The sequence below is a fragment of the Sus scrofa genome, chromosome 2, assembly GCF_000003025.6.
Source record: "Sus scrofa isolate TJ Tabasco breed Duroc chromosome 2, Sscrofa11.1, whole genome shotgun sequence".
Lineage (NCBI taxonomy): Eukaryota > Metazoa > Chordata > Mammalia > Artiodactyla > Suidae > Sus > Sus scrofa.
This window is the reverse complement of record NC_010444.4, coordinates 77667152-77690030: the sequence shown is the minus strand read 5'-3', so window position 1 is coordinate 77690030 and position 22879 is coordinate 77667152. Positions and strand designations below refer to the sequence as shown.

Here is a 22879-nt window from a genome sequence, read left to right as displayed (position 1 = left end):
TGCGCTGTGGCGGAGGTCAGAGATGTGGCTTGGATCCAGCGTTGCTGTGGCTGTGGTATAGGCTGGCAGCTAGGGCTTTGATTCACCACCTAGCCTGGGAACTTCCATATGCCACAGGTGTGGCCAAAAAAAAGCCAAACATAGAATAACCCTATGACCCGACAGTTCCACTCCTGGGGAAATACAGAAGAGGCGTAGAGGCCACGTTCACACCTAAACCTGTACACCCACATCCACAGCAACACGAATCACAACAGCCAAAGCACTGAAATAACCAAGTGTCCCTCGGTGGACAATGAGTACACACGCTGTGGCCTCCACCCACGGGAGCATCACTCAGCTGTGAACAGGAGAGAGGCACCCACACTTGCTACCACATGGATGGACCTGGAGACCATGAAGCTCAGTGAGAGAAGCAGACACAGAAGGACACACTGTGGGATTCCATGGATGGGAAACATCCAGATCAGGCACAACCACAGGGACAGAGAGTGGGTTCCTGGCTGTCAGGGGCTGGGGGAGGGGATGAGGGGTGACTGCTGATGGGGATGGGGCTTGTCTTTGGGGAGATGGAATGTTTTGGACTTGGAGGTAAGAGTCGACAACTCTGTACTGAAAGCACTGATCGCATACTTTCATGAGTGAATTGTGTGGCGAGTGAGTTATATCTCAACTGAATTTTTGGTAAAAATACTCCAGCAGCACCTGGGGCACAGCTGGCTTCCCAGGCATGGGTCCCCCCCCCAACACACACACACACACACACACACACACACACACACGGGGCTGTGGACCTCATCCTCTTGGTGGGAGGGAAGGGCACAGTCTAGGAAGGGAGGACTAGGTTTCCAGCTGGCAGGAAGTGCAGGTGTGAGTCAGATGCCCAGCGAGGTCAGAGGTGACCTGGCTCCCGCCGTCCAGCTTCCTTCTCCTGGCCCATTTTCTGGAGGAGGATCCAAGGCTTTGGGTGGTGATGCACATATGTAGGTACCCAGTGCTGGCCTCAGACTCTGACTGTATGGAGAAAGGCTGTGATGGTCCCCATCTCAGTCCTGGGGTACTGAGGCATGGGTGTCAGCCACACCCCCTGCCTGGCCAGGAAGAGGGATCAGGGATTCCCCAGAGCCACCTGAAAGGCATCCAGGGGATGGTGTCTGGCTGGACTGGTTATCCCCCCACAGTCCATCCAGGCAGGCTGGTCCTCATCCTGGTTCTATTCAGAAGTGCTGCCTTTGGCCTTGGCTGCAGGACTTAGCCACCAAGAGCCAAAAGGCAGGGATGTGAGCCCTGGCATGTGTCCTGTGTGGGGCTTTGGGGAAGTCGCTGCCCCTCTTGGGCCTTGGTGTCCCCACCTGGCAATGATGCCGCTTGGCTCTGAGTATGTGAAGGTTCACTGCCTTCCCCTCCCAGGGCCCAGGGCCCAGGGTGTGTCTGTAAATGATGAGCAGGTATAGGTGTAAACACGGCGGCCCCATTCCTACTGCCTCAGATGACTGTGCTGGGCTGGATGCTGGGGATGGGGCACTGCCCTTGGTTATCATATGTGTCCCCATCAGATGGCCACAGTCATGCCCATTCTCCCATTGGCCACCTTCCTGCCCATTGTGCCCTATTCACCCATTAGTCCTCCAACAGTGCACCTGCTCCTCCACCCACACTTTCTCCAGGGCTCACCCCTCAGTGAAGCCCCCTGGCCCTGGAGCCTGGCTCTCAGTTTGAAGGGTGGACAAGCCTCCCTGGGAGAGCCCAGTCCAGGGCCCTGGCCGGCAGGGACTGATACTTGGTCCAGAACTTCTGTCCCAACCCATGACCCCCAGGCAGCTCCATCCTTCCCAGTTTCTCTGTCCAACTTCTCTATTTCTCACGTATGTGTTTCCTTCGGTCTCAGCCATCTGTGTCTGTCTAGTCTCATAGTCTCTGTCTCTCCTTGTAGTTTTTTGTTTTTTTTAATTTTGCTTTTTAGGGCCGCACCTGCAGCATACGGAGGTTCCCAGGCTAGTGGTTGAATTGGAGCTGTAGCTGCCAGCCTACACCACAGCCACAGCAGCGTGGAATCCAAACCGTGTCTGCAACCTACACTTCAGCTCACGGCAGCACCGGATCCTTAACCCACTGAACGAGGCCAGGGATCGAACCTGCGTCCTCATGGTTGCTAGTCAAATTCATTAACCACTGATCCACGACAGGAACTTCTCTCCTTGCAGTTTTATCTCTATCTCTCTCCGTCTCTCACAGACTCTCAAGTTTCTGTTTCTTTCCGTCTCTATCTTTCTCTGTCCCTCAGTTTCCTATCTCTTTGTCTCTTCCTGTCTCCATCTCTCTCTGTCTCCGTCTCCGTCTCTGTCTCTCCAGGTCTCTCTCTCTGTCTCTGCGGCCCGCCTCTCTGACCCTCACACCCACGCAGCCCCTGCAGGCCAGTCTGGTGAATCACCGACAAGAACCTATCTTCCCGCTCCGCAAGACAGACAAACACGCGCGGAGGCGTGTTTTCCCGAATGGGCTCCGCCTCGCGGGCTGGCCCCGCCTCCGTGGTGTAGTTGTTCCGCCCCTACGGCTGTGGCCCTGCTCCCGAGGAACGGTATTGGCCTGTTCCCGACGCTGCACATTGGTCGGCTGTCTGACCACGGCCCCACCCCTCATCCCGGCCCGCCTCCTGTGGCGCTGGCCCCGCCCTCGAAGCGCCCTATTGGTCCGCGGTGCAGCTGCGTCGGGGTCTCCGCCTGCTGATCGCTCAATGGCAGAGCCACAGACGCGCGCCGGGAGCCCAAAGAGGGCAGCAAGCGGGGCTCGGGGCCATGCGCGGCCGCCTATGGCTGGGCCTGGCGTGGCTACTGCTGGCTCGGGCGCCCGGCGCCTCGGGGACCCAAAACAATCTGCGGAGACCGCGCAGCTACCCGCACCTGGAGGGTGACGTGCGCTGGCGGCGCCTCTTCTCCTCCACCCACTTCTTTCTGCTGGTGGACCCCAGTGGTCGTGTGCAAGGCACCCGCTGGCACCACAGCCCTGACAGTGAGTGGCCGGGGGCGCTACCAGGGGGTCGGGGTACAGGGCAGCTAGGCGGACAATAGCTGCAAGTGGCAGTAGTAGCAGCGATGAGCTGGGCTCTCTCACTTGAGGGAGGGTCCAGAAGTTCGTCTGGAGGCGTGGCGTCGGCCAAGTAATTTCTCGTCTGGGGCTTCAGTTTCCTCAACTGTAAAATGGGCCCAACCCTCTTGGAGGGAGGGTTGGACAGTTGAGGTGAAGATCATAGAGGAGGCTCCCAGCTCCCAGCCTGGCTCAGCAGAAGGGTCTTTGCCAAAGAGCAGAGGCTGGGGTCATTGGGCTCATTTACAGAGGGGAAACTGAGGATCTGGGAAGAGCCCCCTGTGGGTCCAGTACATAATGAGGTGAGGGGAGAGCTTGGGTCTGAACTCTGAACTCCTCACCCTGCAAAACCAAGCTCAGAACCTGAGTTGGGGCCCCTTTAGTTCTTCCTGGACACCCATTTGGCAGATGAGGAAACTGAGGCAGAGAGGGCAAATGACCTGACTGGGGTGTGTATGGGGGTGAGGAGCTAGGGTGCCAAAGTGCCCAGAAACTCATGGAGTTGGAGTCGTGTCCCTGCTGCCCTGCCCAGCAAACAGTAGGTGCTCAATAAGTGTTTGTGGTATGTGAGGCAAGAGGAGATGAAAGAGCCAAGAAAGAGATGGAAGAAGCTGGGGATAAAAGGACACCCAGGTCGCCAGCGACCCCAGGCCTGTCTCAGTCACCCCACAGCTCTGAGGCCGGGCAGGGGAGCTGAGCCCTTGCTGGCCACTGCCTGAATCACCCACTATTAGGACAGATAATCACCCCTGCCCTTCCCAGCTGCTTTCATCTGGGCTCTCAAGGCCCTCATTAGGCTAACCAGACAAGGGCAAGGACAGGGGGACTGGCTGGGCTGGTTGCTCAGTAGTGGGCACAGCCAGGAAGGGTGGCCTCGGGCTGAGGGTGAGGCCTGGCTCTGTTGGGTGACCTGGAACAGTCACTTCTTCTTTCTAAACCTCAGTTTCTACCTGGGCAGCAATAGAGGGGACAATGAGGAGGTGGGCTTGACGTGAGACTTGTATAGAGAGAAGGAACTGGCCGTGCACAAGAGGTGCTGAGTGCCTGGCCTAGGAAATAGCAGGTGCAAAGGTCCTACAGGTCATGGGGTGAGCTTCCCCTTGCCTCAGGCATTCAAGTCCAGACTGAATACCAGAGCAAGGCCTTGACTCCAGATTAGGCCCCAGTGCCTGGATGGGCTCAGAGTGTGGGCTGTGGCTTGTCCCCCAGCCCTGTTTCACTGGACAGGAAACAGCTCAGATTGGGCAGGGCTTGCCTGGGTCACCCATCCACAGACAGGGCCTGAAAATGGCTCTGCCACTTCCCTTCCCAAGCCTCAGTTTCTCTCAATGTGAAGTGAGTGTCATCAGCACCTCCCATCTGGTGCTGGGTGGGATACAATGCTTGGCATAGAGCTGGCACTCAAGTAGTGTTAACTGGTATCACTGATCTGAACATACTGTGGTATAAACACCCTTATCCCTCCCCCCTCTGTTGCTGGGGCCAGGCCCGGAGTTGTCCCCCTCCATAACCCGGAATGGCCGGGGCTAGCTGAGTGGTCAGGGTCAGAGGTGGTAATGGCAGTCCCAATCATGAGGAAGCCCCCCACCCACACCCACACACCCTGGGCCTCTGCTCACCTCTGGGGGGCCCACTTCTATTACACTCCCGACTTGCTCTTACTGATCAGCAGCTCTCTGGGCAGGCACTCACCTCCTCTGCTTGGTATCCTTGTCCCTAACAGGACCTCCCCTGATCCAGAGCTTGCAGTGGCTCCCCCGTGCCCTCCAGAAAAAGGCCTGATCCCTCCCCTACTTAGTTCCCTCAGGCCTTCACACTGGCCTGGGTGACCTTTCTCACCCTCTGCCACCCCCACAACCTCGGGGCAGAAGCTGGCAGGACCTGTGTGGTCCTTGGTGCGCCCCCATACCCAGCACGGGCCCAGGCACAGTCGATGCCTAGGGAATGTTGCCGGATGAATGAACCAGAGCTCCGGTGGGGGTGGGTGGGTGAGTTGGGGTGGGCGGGCCCTGACCGAGCCCCTACCCGCAGGCGTCTTTGAAATCCGCTCCATCCGCGTGGGTGTCGTGGCGCTCAAGGCGGTGCACACTGGCTTCTACGTGGCCATGAACCGCCGCGGCCGTCTCTACGGGTCGGTGAGTGCGTAGGGTGGGCTAGGGTGCGTGGCCACAGGGGGCAAGTCCAGCGGCCGCCTCACAGGCCGGGCCCCGCAGCGGGTCTGCACTGTACACTGCAGGTTCCGGGAGCATATCGAGGAGAACGGATACAATACCTACGCCTCTGTCCGGTGGCATCACCGGGGCCGACCCATGTTCCTGGCGCTGGATGGGCGCGGTGCCCCCAGGCGCGGTAGCCGCACGCAGCGACACCACCTGTCCACCCACTTCCTGCCCATCCTGGTCTCCTGAGGCGGACCGTCCACGAGCAGTGGCTGGAGGAAGATTCCAGGAGACTGACCACATGAGCCTGCAGCCAGAGGCTGGGGAAGGCCCTGCCACCCCCAACACCTGCTTGGTCCCTCTCTGGTTTTACACGCATGGAGTGCCTGCTGTGCTGGGCACTGGGGTCACTGCAGGAGCCCCCAGATATGGCCCGGCCCTCAGAGCTCCTGAGTCAGAGGGGAGGTGGACACAGAGTGAGCAGAGGCCGTCACAAGCTGGGGGGCAGGGAGGCCTCAACAAGGCAGCTGCCAGGCCTTGGGGGGCCCTCCTGGCTGGGACACTGCCTAGCAGAGGCAGGGAGTGGGAACCCACTGGGGAGTGAGCCAGTGAGGAGGAGGGGAGGCTGGGGCCAAATGAGGGGTTTTGGGGCAAGGGGAACACGGAGACTCCATGGAGGGGCAGGTCCTGGTCCCGGGCCAAGGATGTGTCATTTCCCGTGGCAGAGGAGACTGCAGGTGGAGTTAAGTGAAGACCCGAGATGGGGATGGTCCTGGATTCCCCAGGGGCCCAGTGTCATCACCAGGTCCTCATAAGAGGGAGGCGGGAGGGTCAGAGGCAGAGAGACGGGAGATGCCGTGCTGCTGGCTGTGAGGATGGAGGAAGGGGCTGCAGGCCAGGGATGCAGCGCCTCTAGAAGCTGGAAAAGGAAGAAACAAATTTCCCCTGAGCCTCCAGAAGGACCAGCCCTGCCCACACCTGTGGTTTAGCCACGGGACACTGAAATCATGACCCCAGGGCAGTGAGATAATAAACCTGTGTTGTCTTAAGACACCAGAGGTTGGTGACTTGTCATAGCTGCCCTTGGGGACCCACACACGGTGTCAGTCCTCAGAGCCCCTTGGATCTGGCAGGGTGGGCTGGGAGTGAGTGGGTACGCATGCAGGCCCCACCTGGTGGGAGCTCCCTGAAGGGAAGGGGCAGAGCCAAGAGGGGCGGGTGAGGGCTACCCTCTCCCCGCTGCCGCCTTCCCCTTAAGATACAGAAAACCAAGCGTGGGGGGGGGGTGCCTTCCTGGGGATGCAGACCAGAGGCTCCCTATAGCCAACGCAGCCATGTGCCCCTGTTCGGGAAGAGCCTGTGTGAGGTGCTGGGCCTCTGGGGCTCTGTGGTCAACTTCCCAGGTCCGGTCTGTGCCAGCAGAGGCGCTAGGCCCTGCCCACACACGCACTCAAGGAACACACCAACCACCTGCGTCTCTTTCTGTAGGTGTATTTTTAAATAGCTTTCAAGATACACATTTTCTCCTTTAAAAAACATCTGTCGGAGCAGTTTTGTCCTTGTTTTGCTGGTCATCCTGGTGGTCCCGAGCCCAGCACTCAGGCTGGGGAGTGACGGCCTGTCCACGTGGTGCTGGGGCCCCAGCAGGGGATTCCACCCCATCTCTCCACAGATCATGCAGGGCCGCGTGTGAGCTCAAACGTCCATTTATTTCAAAGCAGTAATAATTTAAAATTATAAAAACCTTTCCGCCGTTGAACACGTAGAGGGTGAGGTCAGAGACAAACGGGGGTGGGGGTGGGGGGCGGGGACGCTGGGCGGCTGTGCCCTGCACCCTGCCCGGCCCGGAGCCATCCCTCGCAGAGGCTGAGCTTCCTCCACAGCCTGGAGGGCGGGTCCTCCAAGCCTCCGCCCATGGCGGGCACAGGCGGCACCACAGTCCGTGGGCACACGGCAGTGTGGGAGCCGTGGCGTCTGCCGGCCCCATCCCGCCGGCCAGTGCTCACCCTGGGGACCGGCGGGGCACTCAGGAGCTGCTAGCCGGGTTCTCGTTACTGGGTGAGCTGGAGGAGGAGGACGAGGAGGAGGAGAAGCTGACTCCGGCCAGGCCTGGGGGATCAGTGGCTGTGTTCTGTCCTGTGAGGCTCTTTCGGCAGACGGGGCAGCTGTCGTGCTTGGAGGGGCAGAGGGGAGAGGGAGCAGTTCAGAGATGGGGGCGGGGGGGGGCAAGAGGGGATCCCAGGACAGGCCCTCGCTCACCTGCTCCAGCCAGGGCACGATACAGCCATCATGGAAGAGGTGGTTGCAGGGCAGCTGGCGCACACGCTCACCCAGCCCGTAGTCGTCCTTGCACACAGGGCACTCCAGCCCAGAGCCTGTGGGAGCAGGGAGCCCATGACACCATGCACCCATGGGAGGCGGCAACAGGTGCCCCCCCCGGGGTGTGTGCCGGCCCTTAGCCCCCTAGGAGCCAAAGTCAAGACCAGACTAGCAGGCACCCACCTACATGCTCCTCGGTCACAGGGACGGTAGGGAGGGCCTGGATTTTCTCTTTGTCTGCGGGTGGGGGGCCCGTGTTTTCAAACTGATTGAGGAGCTGAAAGACAAGAGGCCAGAGTGCAGGGAGCAGGTCGGGCAGGCGGGGCATGGCCCGCGGGTCTCTGAAATGCAAGGCTGGGTTACCTGCAAAAGCACCGAGGCCCCGTTGGTGCTGGGCCTGGCCCCTTGGGGCTCAGAGATCAGCTGCCCCTCGAGGCCCGGCCCTGGGCTTTTGCTCACTCTTTCACTCATCTAGTCAGTGTCACCTTGCACCCCAGGTGGGCAGCAGGCCCTCTCCCAGAACGCAAGTGCCTCTGGAGTCCTCATGTGGCTACGATCAGGGGGCTGGGCTGCCACTGACACAGTACTCAAAGGGGCCATCAGCGAAAGGCCCCAAGGGCAGCTTTCCTGCCTCATGTATGCCACCAAGGACACAGGAAACACCACCCCCATGTGGAATCTGTCTGCACAGAGGCCTGAAGGGCCTGTGGCATCTGTGTCCACAGTGCCAGCTCAGGGAGGCCCCATACCTGCGTGATGATGGCATCCAAGCCGTTGGCGCCCCAGGCGTAGTCCATTGGGTTTGAGTGCAGGACGCCCCTGGGCAGAGAGGGCTGGGGTTCAAGTGGCAGAGCGGCTGGGTGGGGTGCAGGGGGCCCCCCCACCTACTCACCAGGGGCCCAGGCCCAGGTTGGGGATGGTGGCCGGAGTGATGATGCCGTTGACCAGCTGCTGGATAATCCTAGAACAGAGCACGAGGCCCGGCCTGCAGTGAGTACCCTCAGTTTGGGCAGAGCAAACACACGCCCAGCCCTTCAGAGGCTGGGCTTTCAATGGTAAAAGAAAAAGAACCCAACACACATGGCGCCCAGCGCAGGGTCTCCTTGAGACCTGGACAGCGCCCAGTGACACACAGCTGCATCCAAAGCCCACGTTACAACTTGGGGGAGCCACAGGGTCAGCCCTCAGCCAAGGTCAACGAGCCAGGCCGTGTCCATAGCTGGACAGGCCTGAGTTCCTGGAAAGGGAAGTGGTGAGCCAGGAGCTGGCCTGCCTATAGTCAGGTTCCAGCTATGGAGAGAAGCTTAGGCCTGTCTTGGGGGCTGGGCCAGGACACCCCAAGTCCTCCTGTCCCATCCTCATCACCCTGCACGGGGGGGGGGGGGGGGGGGGGGGGGGCAGGGACATTGCAGACGTGGCTCACTGGTGCCCCGGGACAGCACTGGAACATGGACCAGGTGTTTGAGAAGTGGAAGATGCCAGCAGGATGGAGGTCCCTCTGAAGACGTTGAGGCCACATGGTGGGCACACACTTGAGCCCCCCTCCCAGCCTGAACCTACCAGGGAGCACCCTGACCAGAGAACAGCCCAGAGCCACATCCGCACCCCCGTTCCCACAGAACCTTCTGGAAGGACAGCTGGCTGCTCTGCCTGAGCGGGGTGGGGCAGGCCGGAAGCCCCAAGCCTCCCGCCCGCGGCCGCCCCCAGGCCCCCTCACCCTTCCAGCGTGGGGACGCCTTCGTGCCGGCCGGTGGTGCGCCGCGCGGTGAGGCGGGCGCGGGGCTGCCGGGCGCCGTACCGGTGCCGGGGGTGCTGTTCTCTCTCCCGCCGGCTCTCGGGGTCCCTGCCGTCGTCAGCCTGTGCCCCGGGGGGAAACGTGGGGATCTCGAAGCTGTCGTCAAAGATGCCGAAAGCAAAGTGCCCATAGCCCTGTGGCAGCGTGAACAGGGGCTGGTCCACATTCTGTGGAGAGGAAGGTCAGGCAGTGCGTGAGGAGGAGAAGAGCCCTGTGTGGAGGGGAGGAAGGGCTGGTGCTCACCTCCATCGGCTGTCTGCTCTGGTCCACGGGGGCTGTGGAGGGGGCAGAACCATTCTCTGTGCTCCTGGGAGGACAAGGTGCCATCAGCAGATGCACCCACGGACAAAGGCAGAACCCCACCACCCATAGGTCTTGGGATGCCCTCCGCAGCCCCCACCCCCATCCTGAGGCAGCATCCCCAGCACACCCCCGGCTAACGAGGCCCTTCCAGGTCTTGCCAACCATGGCTTCTGTGACTGGGGGCAGCCTTACCTGGTCTCTTCCGGAAGCTCCTCGATAAAACCAGACTCGCATCTTGGGCAGATGTAATCCTGGGAGAGGGGAGATCAGGTGGGCATGATCCGTAGTCAGGGGTGGGCCTGGGCAGGGTGAGTGCCCAGATGCCCTCACCCACAGCTGCAGCCTCCCATACTCCTCCCAATGGTGGGCCCCAAGCTCCCCAGTGACCTCCTTGCCCTCCCACATCCCTCAGTCCATCAGCCTGTGGTCCCAGTGGTGTCAGAAGTCACAGTTTCAGGACCTCCACTAGGCCACATAGGCTGAAAAAGGCTCTGATAAGGCTTGCAGCAACAGGCCAGCTGACGTGGCTCCAGCGAATGTTCCTGACTTAGGGAACACGAGAACATCCTGTGACACACCCGCCCTCACCACACACTGAGGAGACAGGGGGATGGACGTGGCCCCAGGAGGGCTGTAGCAGTGACTAGAGGGCTCCAGGACTATCTGGGTCTTGGATCAAATCAGTTCCCAGGGAGGTGGCCACCAAGGGCAGGAGAAACCACCCATGCAGAGGGACCAGCCTATATGACCCCATCTCCACTGGCCACGTCCCCTCTAGGCCCTCACTTTCCCTAGGCAAGACAGCCATCTGTCAGAGACTGTGCAGTCCTGAGGGAGCGGAGACGGGGGCCCGCCCCAGGACAGCAAGGTGCCCGAGGACCAAAACCACCACTTGGGCTGGGAAACAGGCCCAGCCCACACGTGTCCCAAAGCCACACAAACAGGGAGATGAGACGCCAGTGTGAGGTGCTTCTTCCTGAGGCACCACCTGCATGGCTGAGCAGGAGGTGGGGACAGTGGAGGGGTGCCATTCACAGTCCCAGTGAGCCAGGGCGCAGCTGGCCACACCACCCTCTGTGGGGAGCAAGGCACCTCCGTCAGGACAGTGGGACAGTGCACACTGTGTCCCCCTCCCCGGCCCCCGCCAAAAGCAAAGGGGAGCCTGGTTATCAAAGGACACATCTGAGCCAAGGGGAGAGCAGATCAGTGATGCAGAGGTCATAAGGACATGCATCCAAAATATATAAAGAGCTCTCACAATTCAACAAAGAAAAATGGCCAGAGGATCATAACAGATATTTCTACAAAGGTACACAAATGGCAGCAAGTGGATAAAGGACATGCACAATAGTCAGGCAACCAGGAAATACAAACCAAAACCAGCATTATACACTTCACAGCCGCCCAGACAGCTGGACCCATAAAGCTGACAGTGAGCAGTGTGGGGAGGAGGCAGAGAGACTGGACCCCAACCCAGCTGATGGGGCCATGAAGTGGGGCAGTATCCTTGGAAAACAGTCACCACTTGGAAACGTCCATAGATGCCAAAGGTGGATCCAACCAAAGTGTCCCATCAATGGACATACATGTCCCCCCACACATAGGAGGAGCATCACTTGGCCTCAAAAAGGAGAGAAGCACTGACACTCACTCTCACGTGGATGGACCTGGAGACCACGATGCTCAGAGAGAAGCAGACACAGAAGGACACACAGTGTGGGATGCCATGGATGGGAAACGTCCAGAACAGGCTCATCCACAGACAGTGAGTTCCTGGTTGTCAGAGGAAGGGATGGAGTGACTGCTGATGCAGAAGGGGTTTCTCTTTCTCTAATATTTTTTTGTTTGTTTTTGTTTTCTTTTAAGGCAGCACCCATGGCAAATGGAAGCTCGCAGGCTAGGGGTCGCATCAGAGCTGCTGCTGCTGGCCTACACCACAGCCACAACAACAGATCCAAGCCGCATCTGTGACCTACGCCACAGCTCACAGCAACCCAGATCCTCAACACACTGAGAGGCCAGGGATCGAACCTGCACCCTCACGGATACTAGTTGGGTTTATTACCACTGAGCTAAAATGGGAATGCCTCTAAATTTTTTTTTTCCTTTTTATAGCGGCACCCACGGCATATGGAAGTTCCCAGGCTAGGGATCAAACTGGAGCTGCAGCTCTCAGCCTACGCCATAGTCACACCAACACTGGATCAGAGCTGCATCTGAGACCTACGCTGCAGCTTGCAGCAATGCCAGATCCTTAACCCACTGAGCAAGGCCAGGGATGGAACCTGCATCCTCACAGACACCATGTCAGGTTTTTTTTAATGACTTTTATTTTTTCCAATAAAGTTGACTTACAGTGTTCTGTCAACTTATACTGTACAGCAAAGTGACTCAGTCATATGTACATATATATTTTCTACTCACATTATCCTCCATCATGCTCCATTACAAGTAACTGGATGTAGTTCCTTGTGCTATACGGTAGAACCTCATTGCATGTGTCAGGTTCTTAACCTGCTAAGCCACAATGGGAACTCCAAGGACAGGGTTTCTTTTGGGGAGATGGAATGTTCTGGAACTGGACAAAGGTGACTGCTGGATGTAGGACTCTGAGTGTACTGCACACACTGAGGTGTAGAGCACACTTAAATGAGGTGATGTGTTTCAGTAAAGCTGTGAACAAGGAATAGCAAGGACAGCAGCCCTCTGCCTCCTGAGCAGGGGTGTGGGCTGAGGGGAGGCTCCCCCACACAGTGAGCAGCCACTACTGTTGTCACTGCTGTAAGATTTCTGGGGGCAGTGGGGTGTCACTCAGGAGATCTTCCTAAGGCCCTGGCACCAGCCCTCGGCCTGGTGGTTTCCTCACGTTTCACAGGGTGTAAAGCGGCCACATGAGGCTTTGTGAACAGTGACCAGGGTTACTGCCACCTCAGGGGGCCCCTTGGAGAGAGCAATGGACTGGGTAAATGTGGCTGCAGGTGAGTCTGGGGTGACCAAGGTTAGGAAGCTGACAATCAGACAGCCCCTAACACAAGCTTACAGACACCAGCGTCAAGCCTGGGTTTGCAATAAGGTCCAGTATCTCACTCTCTGCTGAAAAGCCGGGGCAGGGTTGGTGCCCCCAGCCCCTGCCTAGATGCATCAGCCCTGCTGGAGATCAGGAGCCCCTTCTGCTCCCAGTTGCCCATAACCCTGTCACCTCATCATCCTCAGGGGTCCCTGTGCCTCCTTGAGCCCAAATGCTCTGCAGGTCACCCTGCAGCCCTGTAACAGCCCAGCCTGGCCACTCCCAAGCTCTGCCCACATCAGGGCCTATGCTTTCCCCTCTGCTTACATAGCAGCTCCCAGCAGCCTGAGTCTCCCCACCTGCAAACAGAAGACAGCCTCGACCCCAAGCTCTGTGCCCTCCATTCACGCTAAGCTCCACACCTCAGAGGGCAGGGCACCCTGTCAGAGCCATGGTTGCCAATGCCCAGGTTTCAGGGGGAGCGCCAAGCTCTGCTTGCAGTTGGGGTGGGGTAGGGCCAGACCCAGGCTCTTCCAATGCTCTGCTCCTCAGAAGGCAGTTAACCAGTGTGGTCAATGGTAGGTGCCCTGGGATAGAACGTTTGCCTCCCATAGGGCAGAGCCTGCCTCCCTGCACAGGGCCCTAGCTTGTGAGCACCTACCTAGCTGATGGCTCTGGTTCTCAGGAGACAGGAGGTAAGGGGGCCACCCTATCACCATCACCATGGCAACACTGGCACCGGAGCACCGGGGTCAAAACCGATGCTCGCTAAATACTGAGCCCTTGCTCCATGCTCTCACCCTCCAGGCCGGCTGGGGTGGCCCTCAGAGACAGGTACCACCCTTCACACCAGTACAGACCCAGGGGCTGCAGCCAGGTGCATGTGGTGAAATCGGACACTGAAGTGGGAGTCAGAGAGACATTGGCCTCAAGTCTAGGTGCAGCACAGACCCCAGGGAGGGGTAGGGCACAAAGCTCTATTGGGCATATGTGAACTCAGGCCCAAACACAGACATGAGACCCCCACGCCGCTGCAGCCCCTTGTGCTCCCAGCCTACAGACACCAGGGCCACACCTCCTCAGATGTCACCGGGCCCAGGGACCTGTCCAGACCCCCTGGGAAAGCTGCCCTGGCCCCAGTGCTGTCACCCACCCCATAGCATTCTTCTGGGTCTTAGCAGCTTCCCCACACCCCACAGTCATTTCCCTTCTGTTCCCCAAGTGTCAAAAACCCCTAGGCACACTACTGAGTGCCAGGGTACAGAGCTGGGGACCCTGTGGCACTTGGGGCCTGCTGTGCGCCAGCAAAGTGTCCATCCCTGGGACCCTGTCTCCCATCAACACAACATGTGTGCCCGCCATGCCAGGGCTACACCTCACCTCAGACTGCAAAAGCACCATGAGGCTCAGGGGCACAGCCACTGGGAGCCCAGGCTGTGGGCTCCCCAGCACCCCTCATCCAAACACCTCTCTAGGGTTGTCCCACTTCCACCCCCGGCTGCCCCAGCCATCTTTGGAGCAGCCACCAAGTGCAGAGCTGCAGAGCAAGCAGTGCAACGGCCCTCGGTGTCCCTTGCGCCGGCTCTCAACTTCAGGCTCTGGGCTCCCAGAAAGCTGCCTGAGCCAATGCCACACTGAGTCTCCTTGGCCCCCAGTAGTGACAACTGGGGAATAGACATCCTAAGAAGGGACAGGGCTTCACTTGCAGGGAGATCAGGTGGCCCAGCTGGGCCTGGGTACTCTCAGCGGGGAGGATGAGGTGTGGGCAGGGCAAGGCTGGAAGCACACTCAGGCCTTCTCTCTTCACTCCAACAGCCCTCTGAGGCAGCTGCTAGGTCCCGTCCCCATCCCCATTCAACCACACCCAGGAAAGAGAGGCAGGTACCATCAACAGGAACAACAGGTCTAAACAAGGCCACCCAAGGCGGTGGGCAGACCCATGACTGCCACCTGGTCAGCCCACCTGACGGAACCTGTGCTTACTGGGGCCTGGCCTCTGAGAAAGCCCTGGGCCTGCCAACATGCCCTGCCTGCGGACACTCCATATCTACCATGTGCACAGCACCCTCATTTCCTGGGAGAGATCTAGTCTGGGCCTGTGCCCCCACTGCAGAGGTATCCACTCAGCTGGCCCGTCTGGTTCCTGCCCCCACATGCCCGCTCCAGGCCGGCATCCCAGGCTCCTCAGCACACACACACTCCCATGGAGCACAGGGATTGCCTCATCTACCCATCTAATAGGCAAGGAGACTGAGGCTCAGGGTCGTGAGTTGCTGGGAAAAGGACCCATACGCAGCCAGGGTGCCTGATGGGTGTGCTGCGACAGCAACTACCCCTTCCTTTCAGTCACAAGTAGGAAATCAGCCCAGACAGCAGATATTGAGCCAGCCTTGGGGCTAGCTTCCCAAGAAAAGAGGTCCCCGTGCAGGGGTGCCAGTGCTGGCTGGGACCTTCCACTGTCTCCAGGTGAAGAGCCAACCTTTCCATCCCCGAAAACACCAGGTGTGCCCCTTACTGAAGTCACCTGCCTACCAGGCCTTGTCAAGTCCCACCCCAAACACACAAGCAGGTCTCCTCCCCGCCATTATGTGCTCTTCCAGAATTTACCAACATTCCAGACTAAATATTTGCCAGTCACTCTTTAATACTGACTTCCTATAAACTCTGAGAGCAAAGGCCAAAGCTAGCTTGTCACCACTAGATCCTGTGGCCAGGAAGATCTGAACCAACCCAGCGACAGCCAAAAGGTCAGGGTCCTTCAGGTCCACCAAGTGGCCATTCCAGTGCAAGACCCAAGCCCTGTGCTGGCCCTGAGAAGGGAGGCCAGAACAACTAGCCACTTAGACTGCTCAGCCCCAGTTTCCTAATGCTCTGGAGTGATCCTGAGACCCAGGGCTTGTCCTGGGGCTCACACCAGCTGCAAGGAGCTGCATGCAACTAATCCAGGCTAGTGGGCTGTACCAGGACCTGCCCCTTCCTACTGCAGTTGAGCAAGACCAGTCCCAGAGCTGGGGTGCACAGGAAGCCGGAAGAGGCAGAAGCAGGACTTCCGGGAGGCTGGAGTCAGGGAAGAGGGCAAGTCCCCCAGCTCCCCAAGTCGCTCACGCACCCGGGATTTCAATTTATTTTCCCCCGCCCAAACCCCTTGCCTCTGGAAGCCAAACCATCCCTACCCTTTCTCTCCGCCTGGGCCTAGGCACCCCTCTCCACTCCAAACCCTGACTCCAGCTCACTTTCCTTCTCTGTGTTTGGGATACTGCCCACCGACTCCTCCCGGCTTCCCCCGGCGACTCCACCGCTGGGAAGGCAGGTATAAGTCTGGCCCTGGAATTAGCCAGGTGACCACGGAGAGTAGGTGCTCAATAGGGCCTCGCCACCTGCAGTTCCTCCTCTCGGTCACCCACACCTCCCTCTCCCTGCTCCCTGGGAGCTGGCCCAGTAGCAAATGTCAGGAACAGAGCCGGCATGAAGCGCGGTACCTTCGGTTTTCTAGTCGTGAAAGTGAGGGAGGGTCGGCCGGGAGGGAACACTGCTCCCATCCCGGAACTTCCGGGCTGAGGGGCCCGGAAACGGAGCCTTTCACAAGCAGCCCTCCAGCGGCCTCCACCTGGACGAGGGCGGAAGACCCATCGGACGAGACTCCCAGCCCCCGGGAAACGTAAGAACACAGGCTCCGGCCGCCGTCAGGCCCCGGAGAGCGCTGACTCCCTCCCACGAGGCGCCCGCGGCGCCGACCCCACTCGGGATGGGCTCCCGCTCCCTTGGCCGCCGACCCCGCTGCGCCACCAGGGCAGGCCGCTTCCGGGCCCTCAGTTTCCCCGTCCCGGCCAGCTCGCCTCAGTCCGAGGCAGAGGCCCCCACCCGCAAGGCCTGGGCCTCACCGGCAAGCGCGGCACGATCTCGACCGAGCAGCAGTGGCAGAAGTACCGTCCGGGTTGCGGCGACGCCTCGGCCATGGCCACCTCCGCCTCCTCCGCGCCGCCCGCCCCCCGCGCGGCGCCCGCCGCCGGCCGTTTGCTGCTCCCTCGCCGGCCGACGCGCCCGCGCACGCTCACGCATGGCACGCACGGCACGCACGGCGTGAGGCTAGGAGGGGGTGGCAGAAGAGGTGCAGGCAGCTGCCTGCGCGACGGTGGCCGCCGAGGGGCAAACTAGGAGCGGGCTCCAGGCCAGGGTGGGGCCAGGCTGCGGGAGGAGGCCGAGGGGTGGAGTCTGCATGGGGAAGAGCCGAGTCGCCTAGGCAACCTGGAACGGGGTGCTGGGGGCGGGTCGGGTCCGGGGGGCGGGGCTACAGGGAGTGCGGGGGCGGGGCCTGAGCTGGGCAGGCCTGAGCAACTCATCTACAAACCTGCAAAGCCCCAACTTCCTTTATTACTTGCTTCACCATTCTCTCACCTCTCTGTCCTCACTGCTCCTGGGACGCTCCAGCGCGTTCTTACCTCCAGGCCTGTGCACTGGCTGTGCCCATGCTTGGTGCACCGTTCCCCAGACATTTCAAGTCTTTGCTTATATGTCTCACCTGTTGAGGCGCCCTCTGCAATGGCACTTGTTTCCACCTGATAAACTGTAGGGACATGTCCACAACAGAAGCGATTTTGTATCTTCTTCCGAGCTAAACTCATGCACACATGCATTCCATGAACACTTGTTGAATGAATGGAGACAGGAGGCCCAATCCTGGATCAAGGAGGCCTGGCCTCCCGTGCCTCAGGGTGATGCCTGGGATAAGAAAATTTGAGGTGGAGTTCCCGTTGTGGCGCAGTGGTTAACGAATCCGACTAGGAACCATGAGGTTGCGGGTTCGGTCCCTGCCCTTGCTCAGTGGGTTAACGATCCGGCGTTGCCGTGAGCTGTGGTGTAGGTTGCAGACGCGGCTCGGATCCTGCGTTGCTGTGGCTCTGGCATAGGCCGGCGGCTACAGCTCCGATAAAACCCCTAGCCTGGGAACCTCCATATGCCGCGGGAGCGGCCCAAGAAATAGCAACAACAACAAAAAAGACAAAAAAAAAAAAAGAAAGAAAGAAAATTTGAGGCCTTCCAGGTGTGGCCTTGTTCCCATGATGCACCTTGGGGTGAGCAGAGGACAGAAAACCTAACCCCAACCCCCAAATTAATCAGCAGGCCAAGATCATTGCTGAGGTTAGTTCCAGACCAATCATTTATTTTACTTTATTTTATTTTTGTCATTTTAGGACAGCACCTGTGACATACGGAAGATCCCAGGCCAGGGATCAAATCAGAGCTGTAGCTGCCAGCCTCATGGCAACAATGGATCCTTAACCCACTGGGTGAGGCCAGGGATAGCACCTGTGTCTTCATGGATCCTAGTTGGGTTTGTTACTGCTTGGCCACAACGGGAACGCCCTTACATTTATTTCTTTATCCACTCAACAAATATTCATTGAGCTCCTGTTGTATGCCAGACCCTTTGCTAGGTGACACATCAGGGGAAATGACAGGCTCAACAGGCAATGAAAATGGTTTTCTGAAATACTCTATGGCTGGAGGAGACAGAACTGGTTACAGACACCCCAGCTCTATGAAGTTGAGCCAGAGGATGAGTCCCTAAGGTGGTTTTGGTTCTGCCTCCGGAGACAGACAGGACTTCCTAAGAGAAGGGACACTGGAGCCAGAGCTTTGGGGAATGAATAGGAGTTCGTTGGAATTGGGCTTCTTGCTGAAGGGAGCACTGGAGCCAGAGTGTCAAGAAATTAAAAATTGGAGCCCGTGCATAAAATATCTTGAATATCAAGAAGCTAGGAACAAGGACTTGAATGCCAGCCACCATCTTGTATCCTTCAAGGCTGGGGTGTGATTCCAAGCCATTCCTGCTCTGACCACCAGAGAGCGCCCCCCACCCCATTGCTGGGAATCCAGGCACACCACACCCCCATCCCAGATCCCAGGAGGAGCTGTTTGCTTCAGGCCTCTAATGCCTAACCCCTGGCTTGTCTCACAACAGAGACATTTATTGTGAATAAGTTTATGAGGTACTGCCCAAGAGACCTTGGAGTCAGCAAGCATGCATTCAAATCCCACCAAGTCACACTGGCTGTGTGGCTCTGGGTAATTCACTTAACCTCTCTGGGCAGATGACAGAAACTACCTCTCAGAGTTTTGAGACTGGATTAGGCTTGGGGCACCTGTGGGTACCCAAGGCACTTCCTCACTGGGCCCTGCTGCTGCCCTGAGTTCATCTGCTCCTTTCCTACCCTCCCCAACCCAGTCTCATTGGCCCTCAAAAGTGGTCTGAACTGGATCCCACCTCAGGGCCTTTGCCTGGTCATGCCCTATGCTAAGAGTATGGAAGTACCTTGCTTTTCTTTCTTTTTTTGGCCACACTTGCATCATGTGAAAGTTCCCCAGGCCAGAGATCAAACGGTTCCACAGCAATGACAACACTGAGTCCTTAACTGCTAGGCCAATAGGGAAATCTGGGGGTGCCATTCTGACTGTTCCTTCTCTTTCCCTGCTTCTCAAGAGGCTGCTCCGACCCCTTCCTGGGGAGCCCCCATCCTCTTCTGCACCCAGCTGCCCAGTGTCCTCTTCCCTTCACCCCACAGCTGTCCCCAGACCCAGGAGTTCTCAATGGCATCTCCTAATAGGTGAAGCCAGTACCCAGCATATATAGGTGCTCAAAAGAGTCTTGAATAAAGAACAGTTAGTGATAAGTTCCCTGGTGGCTCAGCAGGTTAAGGATCTGGCATTGTCGCTGCTGTGGTGTGGGTTTGATCCCTGCTGGCTGGGGAACTTCCATATGCCACAGAGGCAGCCAAAAACAAAACCAGAAACAAATCCTTTGGAATTCAGTAATTCGGGATCCAAGCTGTGCCTGCAACATACACCACAGCTCACAGCAATGCTGGCTCCTTAACCCACTAAGCGAGGCCAGGGATTGAACCCGCATCCTCATGGATACCAGTAGGGTTTGTTAACTGCTGAGCCATGACGGGAACTCCCATATTTAGTATTTTGACTTCTGTCTTTTTTTCAAATCTATATTTGTTGGTTTGTGTTTTTTATTTCTATTTTTTTCTTTTGCATTTGTGGGGGGTTGTTTTTAAATTTTTAAAGGTTTTTTTTTGGGGGGGTCTTTTTTGTCTTTTTAGGGCCACACCAGCATATGGAGGTTCCCAGGCTAAGGGTCTAATCAGAGCTGTTTCCACCAGCCTACACCACACTCACAGCAATGCCAGATCTGAGCTGCATCTGTGACCTACACCACAGCTCATGCCAATGCCAGATCCTTAACCCACCGAGCGAGGCCAGGGATCAAACCTGCAACCTCATGGTTCCTAGTTGGATTCATTTCTGCTGCGCCACTACAGGAACTCCTAAATTTTTAAAGTTTTTTTTTTTTTTTGCTGCTACCTTCAGAGTTGTGTTTTTTCCCTTTGTTTTTCACTTTTTAATTAATATATTTTGATTTCTGGAATTGGTTTGTTTTTAGCTATGCTGTTGACACCCACACAGTAACTCCCCGGAGTTCTGTTCAAATGGCCTTTTATGGACCCCTGAGTCACCCATACCCAGATCAGGACCCAGGACCTTGCCGTCCCAGAACCTCCGATGTCCCCCAAGCCACTCCCCCTGGGGGGAGGGGCAGCCACAATCCTGTTATATCAAACTTCCTTCGTTTCTACCGGCTCAAGGGATCTTTCAGGAATAAGACGTCTAGACGGGAACCCTGGAAGGCAGTAGGAGAGACAGATGCCTTCTTTCCCTCTCTCCTGATCAATGCCTCTGAAGTACCGCTCAAAAATTATTTTAGGAATTCTTTTGTGGCCAGTGGGATAAGATCATTGCAGCATCTTGGATTGCTGCTGTGACGCGGGAACTTCCACACGCCCCCGCGCGGCCAAAAAAAAAAAAAAAAATTTTTTTAACAATTTCTAATTTGCAGAAAAGTTGTCAGAGTGGTACAAAGGGCCCGGTGCATCCTTGAGCCAGACACACCAGTGGTTAAGGTATTGTGCTCTCTCTCTGTGTCTCTGTGAAGTTTTTGGCAAAGTGGCTGCTCCAAGCCCCTTTAGCTCAAATGCGACCAGGTGTATTCCTAATGTCAGGCCACTCTCTTAAAGCGCCCAGCAGCAAATTTAGCAAATTGGGACCTTGGAGGCTGTGGACACAAAAAGCCACAGTTTTGTCCATGCACAGCTGCTTGTCTGCATGGTGTTGTCTTGGTATAGTCCTAACACTGGGACATGCCTCGGCTGTGACGTGGAGACAAAGCCCTAGGGACTTGAGCAAACACAGAAGGGCTGAGAAGATGAATGAATGGAACAAATCAGAAAGCCCCTCTGAGTTTCAGGGGCCGAGGAAGGAGTGCAGATGGGGGATGGCGAGGCAGTGGGGTCCCCTGGCAGTTCGTTCTCACATCCCTGGGGAGACTAAACCCCTTGGGGCCCTGCTGTGGTCAACAGGGGCTGCCATGCACTCACCGCGCACATATATTCACTCGCCCAGCCATCCCTGATGGAAATAACCACAATTCTCCCCATTTTATGAAGGGGAAATTAAGGTCCAGGGAAGAGCCACTTACACAAGGTGGCAGCTTTCAAGGCTTGACCACGACTCCCCCCCTCTGCCCGCACCATGGAAAGGTGGGAAAGGGGTGTGGTCCCACCATCTCTGCCTGGTAGGGAAGCAGATCACCATTCAAGCATTCAGTAACAGGTGTTGATGGAAGATGGACTGTGTGCCAGGGTCAGGAACACAGCCTGGGAATTCCTGTTGTGGCTCAGCAGGTTAAGAACTCAACTAGTATCCATGAGGATCCAGGTTCCATCCCTGACTTTTATGTTTCCTGGAAGCTCAACCCCAGCTGGCTATCCCTCCTGCCATTGGCCAGAGCTGGATCACATGACTGTGTCTGACTTCACTTTGACCCTGTTCAGCCAATCAGGATTCACTCTGGGCTGAGGGCAGGCCCTGCCTGCTGCTGAAAACATGGCTGCCAGCTTGTGCGCAAAATCTCGACCCTTTGAAGGGAAGAGGGTTGGGGGGTGGGACACTGGGGGGGCAACATGGAATAGTAGCTGTGGGATGGGGCATAGATTGAGAAAACTCAGAAAGAGGAGTCTCAAAGCTAGGCAGACAAACCTGGATCCATCAAGGAACCATGGGGAGCCATGGACCCTACTGGAGCAGGGAGGGCACATCCTATTGGGGCATTATAAGGCTCAGCTCTGTTTAGAGTTCTACCATGCCATCTGCCGCCGCCAAGTCTTTGGTACTGCCTTAGTGATCATCACATAGCCCATTAGGGAACCAGCAAGGCCTTGCCTCCCAGAGCCTGGAGAGTTTCAAGTCTAGTCCGAGAGCTGCAGAGACTTAAGTTGATGTGGAGTCAATCACAAATATCTTCTGGCTTAAGTAATATGGAATCAAGTGACCCTGAGCGTTCTGGACCAGGCCATGATCTGCATCCTAGAGACAGTGGTTGACACTTCAGGGTGTGTGTGATTCCTACAGCCCCTGCAAAACTCTGCGTTCTAAAGGGTCTTCTCAGATAAAATATGCAAAGGCTTATTGTAAACTGGTTTTATACACTCCAAGTGACGGAAAAGTCCCATTAAACCAGCTTTATCTTTTTTTTTTTGGCCACACCTTCAGCAATCAGAAGTCCCTGGGCCAGGGATCCAACCTGTGCAATAGTTGTAACTAGAGCCACAGCAGTGACAATGCTCAACCCTCTGAGCCACGAGGGAACTCCTAAACCAGGTTTATCATACTGGGGAGGAGGAGTTCAGGCACAGCTGGAGACAGGACCTCCAATAATAGCACAGGAAACCCTAAAACTCAGGCAAGAAGTGGGTGTCCCTTTCTCAGCAAAAGTCTTAGAACAGACTCGCCTGGTTGGTGAATGTCAGATGATTCTAACTGATTGGACTTGGTTGGCACCCACTCTTGGGGATGTTTGAGCTGGGAGAGCAGGAGACGATTCCCCAAAGGAAAAGCTGATGATGGGACCAGAAGGGGGGGATGCCAGCCACAACTTGGGGGCTCACTCCGTCCAGTTCAGAGAGGGCACAGCCCTGCCTCAGGGTGTAGCACACAAGTCCTAGAATCTCACAAACCTAGAATTTACCTGGTACTGACTCCACTGCTGACCCAGTTGGGCTTGTGACTCCTGAAAAGTCATTTTCTTTACTCCAGCCTCAGTTATGCCCCTGAAAAATGTATGGCGGTGAAAGGCAAAATGCCAACCCA

At 57.2% G+C, this 22879-nt stretch overlaps 2 protein-coding genes across 3 annotated transcripts; one reads left to right on the top strand and one right to left on the bottom strand.

The window, feature by feature from the left end:
* FGF22 (fibroblast growth factor 22) lies at window positions 2755-6779 on the top strand. The gene is made up of 3 exons (XM_021084299.1): window positions 2755-3009; window positions 5116-5219; window positions 5298-6779. The coding sequence occupies exons 1-3, from the start codon at window positions 2796-2798 to the stop codon at window positions 5490-5492; spliced, it is 513 nt and encodes a 170-aa protein (XP_020939958.1). The 5' UTR covers window positions 2755-2795; the 3' UTR covers window positions 5493-6779.
* RNF126 (ring finger protein 126) lies at window positions 6719-16729 on the bottom strand. Of its 2 annotated transcripts, none has more exons than XM_021084297.1 (9): window positions 16549-16729; window positions 9853-9911; window positions 9601-9664; window positions 9280-9524; window positions 8455-8523; window positions 8312-8381; window positions 7746-7839; window positions 7503-7618; window positions 6719-7416 (listed from the first exon to the last, which is right to left on the bottom strand). In XM_021084297.1, exons 1-9 carry the CDS (start codon window positions 16621-16623, stop codon window positions 7270-7272), a joined length of 939 nt encoding a protein of 312 aa, XP_020939956.1. In that variant the 5' UTR covers window positions 16624-16729; the 3' UTR covers window positions 6719-7269. The 2 variants fall into 2 exon arrangements, with proteins under 2 accessions (XP_020939956.1, XP_020939957.1); XM_021084298.1 differs by having other exon boundaries at window positions 9361-9524; window positions 16549-16710.

Coding starts and splice junctions, on each gene's coding strand:
- FGF22 (XM_021084299.1), top strand. CDS start 2,796: ATGCGCGGCCGCCTATGGCTGGGCCTGGCGTGGCTACTGCTGGCTCGG. Junction 3,010..5,115: donor CTGGCACCACAGCCCTGACA/GTGAGTGGCCGG, acceptor CCCTACCCGCAG/GCGTCTTTGAAATCCGCTCC. Junction 5,220..5,297: donor GCGGCCGTCTCTACGGGTCG/GTGAGTGCGTAG, acceptor CGGGCCCCGCAG/CGGGTCTGCACTGTACACTG.
- RNF126 (XM_021084297.1), bottom strand. CDS start 16,623: ATGGCCGAGGCGTCGCCGCAACCCGGACGGTACTTCTGCCACTGCTGC. Junction 9,912..16,548: donor AGATCGTGCCGCGCTTGCCG/GTGAGGCCCAGG, acceptor CCCCTCTCCCAG/GATTACATCTGCCCAAGATG. Junction 8,524..9,279: donor GGCGTCCCCACGCTGGAAGG/GTGAGGGGGCCT, acceptor GCTCTGTTCTAG/GATTATCCAGCAGCTGGTCA.